At 38.9% G+C, this 15479-nt stretch overlaps 1 protein-coding gene across 1 annotated transcript in view; it reads right to left on the bottom strand.

Moving 5' to 3' along the window:
- LOC134614564 (sodium/hydrogen exchanger 2-like) overlaps positions 1 to 15479 on the bottom strand; it is a 55742-nt gene that overhangs the window by 18992 nt on the left and 21271 nt on the right. Inside the window, exon 3 of the mRNA XM_063458516.1 lies at positions 6844 to 7094. Within this exon, the coding sequence (XP_063314586.1) occupies positions 6844 to 7094 (251 nt within the window). The remainder of the gene's footprint in view (positions 1 to 6843; positions 7095 to 15479) is intronic.

The following is a 15479-nucleotide window of genomic DNA, read 5'->3' as shown; positions in this document are numbered from 1 at the left end:
GTTTGTTTTTGTGTGGACAGGTTAAACAATTACAAAAAGAGTTAAAAAGTGAAGGTAACTACCATACTAAGTGCAAAGCACATCTGAGCACTAGTTGACAGCATCACCAGTGTTCTCCTCAAATATATTAAATGAAAAAAAGTATTGGGATCTATAGAAAACACAGAGGAGATCAGATGATTCCAACCTTCACTATACAGTCAGGTCCATAAATATTGGGACATCGACACAATTCTAATCTTGTTGGCTCTATACACCAACACAATGGGTTTGAAATGAAACAAACAATATGTGCTTTAACTGCAGACGTTCAGCTTTAATTTGAGGGTATTTACATCCAAATCAGGTGAACTGTGTAGGAATTACAACAGTTTGTATAAGTGCCTCCCACTTTTTAAGCCCCCACCCCTAAACCCTAAATAAAAATGTTACCCCCCCCAGGTGACTAGGGGTCCCCAAACCCCTAGTCACCCCCTCCCTCCAAAAAAAAAAATAACCCCCTACCTGCCCCCCTCACCCTAAAAATAATGAGGGGGGACCATTTAACTAAGTACCTGTAAAAAAAAAGACTGAGCTCTGCAGGGCGGGGGAAGGCTTATAAAGCCTTGCCCCGCCCTGCAATTAGGCTCAGAGTACTCTGATTGGTGGGTTTAAGCCACCCAATTAGAGTGCTCTGACAGGTAAATGAAGAGACTGACAGGTAAGTCTGTACATTTACCTGTCACAGCACTCTGATTTTACACAGCGTGGGAAAGGGGGGGACTTTTTTTTAAAGTGAGCAGCCATAGGCTGCTCACTGTTTAATAGACATGCCCCTACTCACAGTATAGCGAGTAGGGGCATAATTTACTAATACTAAGTAACCTTTACTTAGTATTAGTAAATTTGGCTGAAAGACCAATTTAGGTCTTTCAGCCTTTTAGTAGATAGCTCCCTAATACCGTGGGAATTAGGGAGTTATCTACTAATTCATTCCTGTCATTACACTGACAGGCTAAGTAACTTACATATTATATGAATGTATGTTACTTGATTGTTGTAAGTGTTGCAAATGCTTACAGCTGAATCCTGGCTATGTTTGTATACTTTTTATTTAAAATTGTATACAGTGTAACATTCTTCATTTTTTCACTGGGTAAGTATATTAGTTCTTAGGGAATACTGTGCTTTGGCACTTCGGCCCTTCAGCACTTCGGAACTTCGGCACTTCGACACTTCAGAAATTCGGTAATTTCGGACCTCGTCAAATCGGCACTTCGGCTATTCAGACATTCGGAAGTACCCGAATGTCCGAATTGCCCAAAATTCATCCAAATTCATATTCGGACCGAAACGAATTGCACATGTCTACAAATCATACAAATCCCTACAGTAGTTAAAAAGTTAGTTGGAAGTCCTTTGTGACCGACCGCACATTTTCCTGCCCAAAACAGTTCCATAGATTTGGGCTGTGCGGTCGGTCTATTTTACACTGAAAAAATGACTAAGTCCCATTTGAACGTGCATTCGAATTGCCGAACAGGACTTAGTCTCTGTGGCTGAAAACTCAGTGGAGGAGAAGGTAAGGGTCAGCGGTGTTCGTAGAAATGTGTAGCCGATTTCAGTTCCATGAATTTGGCTGCACACACTGCTGACCGCGTTCAAATGAATAAAGATGGCTGCCGCCACGTGTTCATTTGTACGAACGGTGGCCCCCCCAGCAGTCGGCTATTTACCTACAGCAGGCTCTCAGCGTGGGAGGTAAATTAGCTGCACGCTTCAATTTCTGGGTGGCCCACCTATGCAATACTTGGTTCAGTAAGCCCCATTTTACACCAGGGCCATAGTCATGAGGGAGGAGGCTGGCAAATATGCTTCTCTACAACCCAGGGAAGCAGGGCAATTTGTCACATAAAAAAACAGTGACAAAAGGCCTTTTGTCACAATTACCATTTCTCAGAGGCCAGTAAACAATCAATATAACAGATATGTGTTGCATAATGTTACTGCGCACAATTTATAAGCTAGAATGTATTATGCACAGGTAACTTGCACAGACACAGACTATTCATAGGCATCATAGAGGAAAGGGTCACCTGGACTGGTGTCGTAATAGAGCCAGAAGGTGTGTTGTGTGTAAATAGAGCTTGCTGAAGTGCTTCTTGGGATACACAGAAAGCACTTCAGCAAGCTCTGTTTACAAATAAACCACCCTCTGGATCTAGTATGACTACCAGTTTGACAGCCAGAGAAATTGGCAATTTTATAATCCCATCATGAAACACCTCACTGGCTATCAATTAGGCTTTCTTCTTTCTTCAGTTAGCTTCACTAAGCTAATGGAAGTAGCAGGCTCACTCTGGTAAATGATGACAGCTCTGTCTCACATGTTACTATGAGCTTGCATGCATTCACCATGCTCAGTTAAACCTGTCCTATGCTGCTTCCTTCAGGGCCTAAGCATCCTCTACCCCTTCCCTCACTGCACACACGCACAGGAGTGTGAGTGTGCACTTGTGATACAGAATCAGAGGCTTCTAGATGAGGAGGAGGGTTTGCAAATGATACAGTCAGAAAATCTGCAGCTTTTGCAAGCCTTTTTTTAGGTGTACCACAAATGACTACGTGCACCAAAGAAAATGCATGCATGTATTCATTGGGAATAGGTCTACTAAATAGTGATTTTATGTTTTATGTTTTTTAAATTACTATTTAGATTGGAGTGACCCTTTTACACTTTTGTTATCAGATGTGATGTGCCATTTACTTTCAAATTTATATTAAAAATGCAGCAATGGACATCACAATCCAGTTCATACAAGGCAAAACCATGGTAAACATTGTAAATGAAGAGAGAGAAAAAAGAAACATTGGGGACATTTATCAGTGCTTGGAAAAGTGGCAGTTACATTTTGATGATTTTGATTGCCTTTTTCAAAGTGCTTTAAAAATGACAGTTTTCTTCAAAGTAAATGTAGACAATTTTCTCAGAAATTTTCATTCCAGAAGACCGCCAAATTTATAGTGGTGGAAAAAACTATACCACTTTTCTGTCCGACAAAGTGGCGGAAATATTATTGAGTCTGCTTTGTTTGTGAAAAAAATGGCACATTTTCAAACTGATGCTTAGGGTGCAAAAAAAAAAGGAGGAAAAAAAATCTGACAGATTTAATAAATTGTGCCAGATATTCACTGAACATTAGACAGAAAAATGTCACTGACACTTTGATAATTCTTCCTCATTGTTTAATTTCTCCCCTTCTTTGTATGCTTTCTCTATGTTGGCTGACAAATGCAAAGGACAGAGCTTGTAACATAGTTTGACAGGGTGCTAAGATGGTGGTGCTCAGATACATGATCGGTGTATAGTCGCCATATGGGCAGTCGGAATCTAGGACAACCACCCCACATACCTATCCCAATAATGCACTGACACTAGGGTATATGGGAAAAGTTGTCCACAGCTTTATTAAATAATCTCAAATAATAACAATTGGAATAATTAGAATAATATAACCATAATAACTTAACATATAAACATGGGTCATTGCCCCCCATACTCTGCCCTCGCACCCATATCCTTCTGTTAATATAAAATGCAATTAACCCAATACAAATAACACATATATACATATATATAACATATACAAACATTATTCCAACATGAACCAACTTAAAGTGCCAAACATAAATTAACCACGGCAGGGGTATACCCGGATACCCCTACCCCACCAGGTTCTGAGCCACCGACAGGACTCCTACCAACCACCAATGACCACGATTTTCCATTTCCATCATGTTCCTCATGAGGAGCCTATTTCTTCTCCTTCAGCTCCCTAGCCTGCCGCTGTGACAAAATGGGATGACCCTTAGACAAACAAAAACCCCAGGGAGGGTGGGAGGGACAAACTCAGCCAGGTAGGAAATTAAAAGTAATTGCTCTAAAATGGCTGCCTATTTAAATAGCCAACCCACTTACCCATGACTCCAATCCCTGCTTCCTTCCTCCTATGCCCGCCTCTTAACCCCTCTCAAGGCCCTTTTCCGCTAAGCTGCACTTTTGCTACATGGGGCTACAGGATAAAGGGGTGTGGTTTTAGTTATTTAATTACTTTTCACACCTCACAAAACCATATTTATTGACTATAGGGATAAGTAATCATGTTACATATATATAAACAGCCAAGGAAGTGACAGTTGAGTTAGACTATAACTCGCAGTCTGAAGTGGACACCCAGAACCCCAATGAGTTCAGTGGCATCTGTACTAGAGGTTCTTCAATGTAGTTGAACTCAGGAGGCATAAGAATAGCTCAGGGAACAGTGATTTTACTGAAAGCTCAAAGAAAGGCAACAGCAGAATGCACGTGGAAGTTACTGCATATGTTGTAATTATTATCTCTAAAGGGTTAGGTAGTTTTTATTAGCTTTATAATAATACATTTCAGTGTACCTGCCTTGTACAAGATATACTAAAAGTATAGATGACAAATGTTTAATAATAGATTTCTCTCGGTAAGCAGGTCCAAAGTCCTACAATGGCTATTAAATCACTAATAAAGCTTGAATGTATACACAAGGAACCAATTTAAAATGGTCATGTGTTTTTGCTAAGCGATGGAGCAGAACAAACAAAAATAAATAATCCAAATCTTACTTACAAGAATATTAAAATGTTAGCATTCTAAACTATATATAAAAAAAATAATAATCTTGTCTACTGTGAACCACCTTCTGGAGCACAAAAGACTAAGCCGCCTTAACATTCTCAACATTTATACTGATAATTCAGAAGTTTTGATTCAGCGCTGTCAAGGGGCCTGAATGTGGGCGATCCATCAGTGCCAGAAACAGCCCTAAATTATATCAAACATTCAATAAATTATTTAAAATTAATCTAGTTAAGTTGGCACTATAACCACAGCGTTTCCTTTATATCCCTTATTTTCTATAGGCAGTGTTATATACCTTATTTTCCACATCGTTTTACATTTGTTTTTTTACAAAGGACTTGTTGATCATAATGGCTTCAGGTGAGTATTTAAATATAATCAATCAATACATGGTGATAGAGAAATGACTAGCAAATGTATAGATTAGTACATATAAAAACCTGTAGCTTTCTTCTACTAAATCCAAGACAGAGTTCATTGGATACGATGGATTCCAACTCCTAAACAGTGAGCATCCCTCAATGGCAAGAGATTACTTAAATGTTAATATCCCATTTTGGATTTTGAGTTACTAGCTTTTTGTGTACTTTTTATGGCAAGACCATTTATTTTAACACTGATGGCAGCTGAAATGTTACACCATTTAAAGTGGTTCTATGCCATTTTTCCATGACATTAACACTTCTTTGGTTATTTTATTATTGATATACTGGTGCCTGCATTACTACATTGACAAAGTGTGGTTAGATATCTTGTAATGTAAACCATACGCACTAAAGGGCATTATTATATAGGTATACAGCATTATACTTTGAGCAGTAAGTAGTGTAAAGGGTTACCCATGTAGTCTAATCAAGGTTAAATCCAAAAACAACTACTGTATACTAATTCTTCTACATATATCTGCTGCCTTTAAACTTTTCCAAACTCTTCACATCCTTGGCCTTCGTAACACTGTCCTTTCATGGTACTCATCCTATATCTCCCAAAGATCCTTTAGTGTTCACGTTTCTTGTACAACTTCCTCCCCCATACTGTCTCGCTTGGAGTCACAAAAGGTTCGGTTCTTGGTCCCCTTCTGTTTCCTTTTTATTCTGCCTCTCTTGTCAAACGTATTAATTATTTTGGATTCTACTACCACCTACATGCTGATGACACCAGATGTACCTTTCATTTCCTGATCTATTTCCTACTGTCCTACAATTCAACCCTCAATTCAAGCCTCTCTTCTGTATCTGAATTAATGTTCTCCCACTTTCAAAAAGTAAATCGGCCTAAAACTGAGCTTCCCTACCTATAAAACTCATCCTCAGATGTTGCTCTCTCTGCAAGTTGATGGTACACATTTCAGCCCATCCTTGCAAGTTCGCTACCTTGGTGTTGTCTTTGATTTCGGCCTCATCTTTACTTCTCAGATTCAGTCTGTCACTAAATTAAGCCAATTCCACCTTAAAAACATTTCCTGCATCTTTACCTTTCTTACGAAAGATGCTACTAAGGAGTTGTTCATGCACTTGTAATTTCTCGCATTGACTACTGTAATTCTTTCCTAATTGATCTCTAAAGAAACTGTAATGCCTCTATAGAGTGTGCTGCTGCTAGGCTCATATTTCTATTTGTACTTTCTCACATACATCACCCCTTTGTCAAATGTAACATTGGCTTCCTGTACCCTATAGGATACATTGCAAACTATTAACTCTTCCCTACGAAGCTCTCAGCAACTCTACACCTAACTTCATTTCTTCACTAAATTATAGGTACACCCCTTTAGGTACACCCCTTTTTGGTCATTCTCCGGTGATCTTCTCCTGTCCTGGGCTTATACCTGTACTGCTAACTCACTCTTACTAACTTCACCCTGGCAGCTCCAACCTTATGGAACAACCTGCTCCCCCCAATCAAGTTATATTTATTCTACCATGCAACCAAGGCCTAAATTGAATTCTTTTTGATAAGCTTTTCAATTGATCACAATCTGTTAGAGAAACCGTTTCAACTAATTTATCTACTAAAGTTCCCAGAGACTTTATTGGTGACTTCTGTAGATAAATAATTTGAAACTGCTTTCAGTAAAATCCATTGTTCCAATTAAATTTAAAAAAAATTTTTTTTTGTTAGATTGTAGAATTATCAATGAGTGTACAGTGCACACAAATATGTATCTCATGTCTGTCGCATTAAATACTTACGCCATGATGCCAGAAAGGTGGAACATTTCAGCTGTTAAATACGATAAGTAGCTGTACAGAAAAACAAAAAGAGGCTCAATGACTCGGATGTTGCGGGTGAAGCGAGTGGTGAATGCTGCTACAAATCCAAAAACGATTCCAATTAAAACGCCTCCTATTCCCACCAGAAAAAAGTTAGCAACTCCTGATAGAATATCAGTGGTCTCAATAGTTTTCATTTCACAGAATGATTTGAACAAATTATAGAGAACCTACAAGCAAAAAGGGACACAAGCAGACAATAAGTATTTTGTGACTAATAAAATATGTTTGAACATTTACAGCTATTCTAACCTCTAGTCAATAATTGTCATTAACAGTTCTTACCATATCCATCAGGGAACAGAAGGAACATGCGGCTAAGGTCCTTAATCCTTGCTGTCGCTGCAGAACTGTGACATTTCATCTCCATAAAATATTTATCTTTGACATTACCACGGAGTAAATAGGAAGACTGTAAGCATGTAGGAATATTTTTATATGGTTGTATAATGCAAATTAATGGGACTGAGTGAGTGAGTATGAAGAAGAAAAGATGGTATTGAAATGTAGGATCTGCAGAAGAAGCAGAAGTGAAATTCAGAAGAGGTTAAATTGAGCTTGAAAAGAGGTAGAGCTCAAACTGGGATGGGTGAGGATGGATCTGAAGGTAATGGAAGAGGAGGTGTAATGACAAATAGTGTTATGTATTTATTTTTGATGCAACTAAATAATACCTGCAAAACGATAGTTGCTCTGTACAAGTATTCATTTTAATGTAAATCTAAAGAAAAGGCATGAGATGGAAGAAGAATACATTTAGATGTTTTATAGGTTTTTTTCTTTAAAGGAATACTGCAAGCACCATTATCACTACAGTGCTCTGTAGTGGTTATGGAGACAGGAGTGCCTTAGCCATACATCACTTCCTGCCTCCACTTCTGCTTTCCTGCCTCTGTCTGCACTAAACCTGGTGGTGAACTACAGGGCTCTGAGCTTTTTGAGTTACCACCTTTCCATCAAACGTTGTGGAGGTGGCAATCGGGAAATGGTTTGTCTACTTACAAGAAGAAGACGCCATGGAACTGATGACACCACAACCACTGCAGTGCTCTGTAGTAGTTATGGTGATTGTCTTGTTCCTTTAGGGTGTGAAATATTAGACATGCAAAGTGAATTCACTTTGAATTCCCACCAATACACACTTTACTCAAACCATAATATTGAATAGACAGAGGAGGGAAGACATAAGAATAGGAGGTATGCTTTGCAACTGCCCTAGATCCCACTTGGGCACCACTAGAACAAAAACATTAATAAATGTACAAATACAATTTTTTTAAATTAGTTTAATGAAGTACAACATTCTGATTGGACGTTTGTTCTCAGGATAATCTTTCCTTAACATCTCATCTATTTGTGATTTATAACTTCCATAAAAAAATTCTACACCAGAAATAATTCTGCTAATTGGTTTATTGACTCTGTAAATTCACAACAGGAATTTTAGAGGTTGTCCTTGAGCATACAGAAAAGTTATAAATACAACGTGATTATACTTACTGTATTTAAGTAGAGGTCACCTTACCCCCTAGCTTCAAAGAAGTCTGACAGTTTAAGTGTTATTTTTAGAAAAAAATTCCACTTACCTGCCTTGGAACTATTTAAGTTTAGCCTGCTCTTCATCCAAAGATAACAATCATTAACCTGACCTCTTTAAATGTCTCTTTCTGTTATGGCATGACTCAAGGAGTATGGGCTAGACTTTATGATTATAGAACAGTATTCAAGTATGTATGTATACCTGGTGCCTTTCACTGCTATGACCTCTTGTTAATTTTTACTGAATCAAACTGTGTAAAATATGTAAAACACAAAATCTTGAACTTAATACAAATATAAAGAGAACATTCATACTGGGATTTGACACCTGTAGAATAAGATAAGATGCAAAAGAAGGCAGAGTTTATAATAAGTTGAGGACGAGAACGGAGGGTGACTAATTCTTTTCTTATTATGACTAAAAAAATAAGAAAACCTTCTAAACCAGAATTAGACAGCTTTAGAATTTCATTTGTCCAGGCTTGTACAGAAAGCAATGCTATGAGATGTCAGTCTTACTTAACTCACAACTTTGTGAAATATCAACTTGGGACAAGAGGATGGGCCTAGGTGAGGAAGCTCGCCAAAAAGGGGGCACTTGACCATCCCCACTTACACTAGCTAAAGCTATTTCTCTGTTCTGCCACCATTTTTGTTCCAACGGTTTTCAACCAGTTTATAATGCCCACATTCCTTGACAACCGGCGGCAATACCCGTTTTGCTTTCATGTACCAACCATAAACATTCTGCGGTCAACTCATACCAACAACAATGGGCACTCTTCATTACAAAGCAAAGCAGAAATTATCATAGATGATTCACTGTTGCTTCAGAGTATGTTGCCACCAAGATTCTTTAAAAATGATTTAATGCTATTTACAGTGTTTTTTTGTTTTGTTTTATATAACAGTGATGCTGTTGCATGTCTACTTTTATATTCTCATTTGTTTTAATTAATCCTCTCCAGCAAATTACAGATTGGCACAGCAGGACAACATAATCCTGTCTGGGATCCAGCTGTGCTCATTTTCGCACTCTGCCCAAATATCCAGCGGCATATGTTTTGTTTGCCTTTTTTTTTTGTAGTAGCCGCCCAGACAATAAAGTCTTTATACAAAGAACAGGAAGCGAATGCGACAATATTTATACTATTTTGCATGCCATTCAAGAGGAGTTTAATGCCCCCACCTTAATTTATTCTATGTAAAATCAGTGGATTTAAGTAAACATTTTTTTTTCTATTTTAGTGTCAAGACAACATCAGAGGGTTTTTCTTGTCCACGTTATTTTAAGTGTTCAGGTGCCAACATTCTGTCTCTGATTTTGCTTTTCCTAACGAACAAGCATACACAATTAATCATGTATCACTGAGCAATGTATTAATTACTATCCTAAAAGTCAACGTTGTCTTTCGCAGTCATAGAGTTCACCATTTTAGTGCCAAGGTAAGGTCACAAGTTTTTTCTTATCCACGTTATTTTAAGTGTTCAGACGCCAAAATTCTGACGATAATTTTGCTATTCCTAATGAACAAGCAATAAACAATCATTTATCACCGAGCAATGTATTAATTACTGTCCTAGAAGTTAACTTTGTCTCTGGCGGTCATAGAGTTCACCAATTATGTACTTGCTAGTGAATTCGTACATTCATTTTTATTCATCTCTCTGTTGTATATTTTACATTGATCAATATGAACATGTATATAGTTCTATGGTTTCAAACACCAAAGCAGATTTTCACTAAACCATGAATTATGGTGAACAGAGAAACAGACAGAGATAGCAGATATGAAATAGTCCTCAAACTCAAAATGTATTGTTCCATCTTTACGTTATAAATTTTGCCCTAGATGTTCAGTTCACTGTTCATTAAGTAAATACCACAGTTTATGGTGGTTGGCTGGTACATCTTAAAGATTTTCAACAACTGCGTGTACAATACTAATTTGTTATGGGGAAGTCAGTGTCACTACAATAAACTATTTATGATGGTCAGTTGCCTGGTGTCAGGCTTTTTTTCCGTTGATACTGTTTCTTTAAAAAAACAAGTTCCTGCACAGATTATGTTTTGCCACTAGTGGCCTCCAATGCCTCTAGTTCTGGACACTCACCTTATCATCCTCACCTGCCTGGACTAAGAGGGTTCCTACAAAAGGTAACACCCAACTCTCCTCATTGCCTTTGAATTGAAGTTGTTGATCTGCCTGAAACACGTCATATCCTGGCTTCTTTGAACTTCTCGTATTGACTTTAGAACTACTTATTTTGAACCCTGATTAATACCAACAGAACTACTTGCTTCCAAACCTGCTCAATACCAGCCTGAACTAATCTGCATTCCTGTTTGACTTCTAACCTGCAAAATACCAACCTGAACTTAACAACTATCCAGCTTTATCCAACCACCCTGATTTTTACCTATTCAAATCCAAACAACCTCTCTGCTCTATACCTGCCTCATTACACCACTCTGGACTGTGCCTCAAAATAACTACATGGTGTTATTTTCCTGTTTAAGCAAACCTTACTCCAAAAGGGGGTTTATTAACTTAAAGGACCACTCTAGGCACCCAGAACACTTCAGCTTAATGAAGTGGTCTGGGTGCCAGGTCCAGCTATTTCTTTATAAGCATAGCAGTTTCAGAGAGGTTAAGCCTTCCACCAAAGCCTCTAGTGGCTGTCTCACAGACAGCCGCTAGAGGCGCTTGCGTGATTCTCACTGTGAAAATCACAGTGAGAGCACACAAGCGTCCATAGGAAAGCATTGTAAATGCTTTCCTATGCGACCAGCTGAATGCGCGCGCAGCTCTTGCCGCGCGTGCGCATTCAGCCGACGGGGCAGAACGGAGGAGGATCGGAGGCAGAGAGCTCCCCGCCCAGCGCTAGAAAAAAGTAAGTTTAACCCCTTTTCCCCTTTCCAGAGCCGGGCGGGAGGGGGACCCTGAGGGTGGGGGCACCCTCAGGGCACTATAGTGGTCCTTTAAGTTCTCCTTTTCCTGCAACCTTATTCTGTCTAATTTGTTCTTCTGTGTAACCTATACTTTTTATATCTATAGGTTTTCCTATTATGTATTTCCATTTCTGATTGTATCCTATTTGGGGCATATTGCCTAAATCCTGATTTCGGTATACCTTCAACTTAATTACCTATAATTTCTCTTATAGGTTCTTCTCCAACCTGTAACTTCATTTACAGTTGCAAGAAAAAGTATGTGAACCCTTTGGAATGATATGGATTTCTGCACAAATTGGTCATAAAATATGATCTGATCATCATCTAAGTCACAAAAATAGACAATCACAGTCTGCTTAAACTAATAACACACAAAGAATGAAATTTTGCCAGGTTTTTATTGAACACACAATGTAAACATTCACAGTGCAGGTGGAAAAAGTATGTGAACCCTTGGATTTAATAACTGGTTGAACCTCCTTTGGCAGCAATAACTTCAACCAAACGTTTCCTGTAGTTGCAGATCAGACGTGCACAACGGTCAGGAGTAATTCTTGACCATTCCTCTTTACAGTACTGTTTCAGTTCAGCAATATTCTTGGGATGTCTGGTGTGAATCACTTTCTTGAGGTCATGCCACAGCATCTCAATCGGGTTCAGGTCAGGACTCTGACTGGGCCACTTTAGAAGGCGTATTTTCTTCTGTTTAAGCCATTCTGTTGTTTTTCTTACTTTTATGCTTTGGGTCATTGTCCTGTTGCAACACCTATCTTCTGTTGAGCTTCAGCTGGTAGACAGATGGCCTTAAGTTCTCCTGCAAAATGTCTTGATAAACTTGGGAATTTATTTTTCCTTCGATGATAGCAATCCATCCAGGCCCTGACTTCACAGTTGGGATGAGGTTTTGATGTTGGTGTGCTGTGCCTCTTTTTTGCCACACATAGTGTTGTGTGTTTCTTCCAAACAACTCAACTTTGGTTTCATCTGTCCACAGAATATTTTGCCAGTACTGCTGTGGAATATCCAGGTGCTCTTGTGCAAACTGTAAACGTGCAGCAATGTTTTGTTTGGGCAGCAGTGGCTTCCTCTGTAGTATCCTCCCATGAAATCCATTCTTGTTTAGTGTTTTACGTATTGTAGATTCGCTAACAGGGATGTTAGCATTTGCCAGTGACTTTTGTAAGTCTTTAGCTGACACTCTAGGATTCTTCTTTACCTCATTGAGAAGTCTGCGCTGTGCTCTTGCAGTCATCTTTACAGGACGGCCACTCCTAGGGAGAGTAGCAGCAGTGCTGAACTTTCTCCATTTATAGACAATTTGTCTTACCGTGGACTGATGAACAGCAAGGCTTTTGGAGATACTTTTATAACCCTTTTCAGCTTTAAGCAAGTCAATAATTCTTAATCATAGGTCTTCTGAGAGCTCTTTTGTGAAAGGCATCATTCACATCAGGCAATGCTTCTTGTGAAAAGCAAACCCAGAACTGGTGTGTGTTTTTTATAGGGCAGGGCAGCTGTAACCAACACCTCCAATCTCATCTCATTGATTGGACTCCAGTTGGCTGACATCTCACTCCAATTAGCTCTTGGAGATGTCATTAGTCTAGGGGTTCACATACTTTTTCCACCTGCACTGTGAATGTTTACATGGTGTGTTCAATAAAAACTTGGCAACATTTCATTCTTTGTGTGTTATTAGTTTAAGCAGACTGTGATTGTCTATTGTTGTGACTTAGATGATGATCAGATCACATTTTATGACCAATTTGTGCAGAAATTCATATCATTCCAAAGGGTTCACATACTTTTTCTTGCAACTGTATAGGTTTAATTGTTACCTTATTTCCTCTTTGACCTTTTTGTCTACACCCTTTATTTTCACAACCTAGTTATCCTTACCTGTAATTATCCAAATCCAGCAATAAGGATCCTGATGTTAACCCTGGCAATCATCTCCTACCTGACTTGCTAAAGATCATGACACCTGTATATATAATGTGTATACTACAACCAATGTACCTGTTAAATGTTTTTTTCCAAGCATCATTTGTAGTGGTTATGATGTTAGGAGTTCTCAGGTCTGGTTTCCCAGTAATGGGACAAACCAATTAGAAATAAATTGTCCCCTTACCTGGGCCCCTTGGGTGTCTGACAAGTAGCTTCTGGCTTCTTCAGTGTGCTTAAATGCATAATATGTAATATATATATATTTTTTAACTCCAGACTGGTTACTTCTATTTTGTTATCAAAACGTAAAGGAACACTCCAGGTCACATAACCACTTCAGAATGCAGTAGTGGTTATGACGCCAGGACTTAACTGGAGTCCTTCCATTATACGTAGCCAAACTGTTTTAGAATGGTTTGACTTCTTACTATGGTTCTGCTGCACCATTCTCAACTAAGCTCTAGGAAAGTCACCAGTCAAACAGTAGACAAAAATAGCTGGGCTGGAAACTCAGCTGAGATAATGTTTTCAAATTTAGCTATTTAGGCCCAAGCTCTGTAATTTCCTGTCTACTTCCTGACAATTCACAGTTTAGTGCATAAAAGCCTTAGTAGTGTCTGACCCTGGTATGACATAGATATGTGAAATTGCATCAAGGTGATCTCCTGTGCTTTATCTGATATAGCCTTTGTTTTAACAACCAGCAATTCCAGTACATCCATCAACCAGTATTCCCCTGTTAACTGACTGAAAGTGCTGTGTTTCCAGGGACACAGGCAAAGCTTTTTATAACCAGTTTCACCTGCTCCACACAGAAACTCACACACTCACTCCAGACTGATAAAGTTTCACTTGGCTGACATTGTGCAGCTAGTATTTCCTCCTTCGAAATCTTTAAACAAAAACTAGTTTTAATATTCAATGTCGGCTTAAATGAAAAAGCAGCTTGAAACATTTCATTATGTTGCAGTGCTTCATATAATGTTAAGCAACATGTAAATGAAATAATATATTTAATGTTTTCAGCCAGGTGAAAGAACATCAGTTTATAGAAAAAAAATAAAAAAGTCTACAGATGTAGAATGGATGCAAGTATCTATCTATCTATCTATCTATCTATCTATCTATCTATCTATCTATCTCTATCTGCAGGTCTGTCTCTCTCTCTATCGATCTCTATATTGGGAGAAAGACTACATAAATTTAAATCTTACACTGTGAGAAAATAAGTCATATACGGAAGCATACAAACAGGGGAGGACGGGGGGCAGATGTGGGCAGTCTCCTGCCCAGGGCAACCTCCTCCTACCTGAGCAGAAAGCTGCCTGCTGACTGTTCGCTGTTTGAAGGGGTGAGGAAAAGCAGGTGGTAGCTGCTCTTCACATTACCACAAATCCAAGGGGAGAATCACACAGCATAGATAGGAGCAGACATATATATGGGGTGGCCCCCTTCACAGTGAGTTGTTTCTAGAGTCTTACTTATAATGCAGCTTCCAGTTGTCAGTGGCACTGGATAACCAGGCTTTGTGGCTGTTAATTTATTGTGCTGGAGGATGGGGTAGAGAGATAAATGGGGTTGGATGGAGAGAGGTAGAAGAAAGGTAAATGAAGCCAATGGAGAGAGATGGATCCTGGAAGGAGAGACGGGTATGTAGCTTTGAGAAGAGAGGAAGTTAGGGAGATGGAGCTGAAGGCAGAGAGAGAGAGAGAGAGAGAGAGATGGAACTGGACAAGGGCAGGCAGAGCTGTGAGTCTGTTGTGGTCACAAATTAGTGTGGTGTGTGGCGTGTGGTGTGTGTAGTCTGCAGATGCATACGAATGTGTTTATATATATATATATAAATCTGTGTGTGTGTGAAGCCTGTGTGTACATGTATGAGTGTTTGTGAATGTTTATCTGTGTATGTGTCTATGTGTGTGTATATATGAATGTAAGTATGTGTGAATATGAATGTCTATGTGTATGAATGTGTATGTGCATTATGATTGTGAATATATGCACATACTTTTCCGAAACAGTAGGGGATGGTAGGATGCATAATGAGACACAAAAAAAGTACTTCCTCCATTCAGGTGTGGGGTGGGAGGAAGGTACATTTCCCTCTGGTTGC

This window comes from Pelobates fuscus, chromosome 1 (genome assembly GCF_036172605.1).
Source record: "Pelobates fuscus isolate aPelFus1 chromosome 1, aPelFus1.pri, whole genome shotgun sequence".
Lineage (NCBI taxonomy): Eukaryota > Metazoa > Chordata > Amphibia > Anura > Pelobatidae > Pelobates > Pelobates fuscus.
The sequence above is the reverse complement of the archived record's forward strand: the minus strand, read 5'-3'. Positions and strand labels throughout refer to the sequence as shown.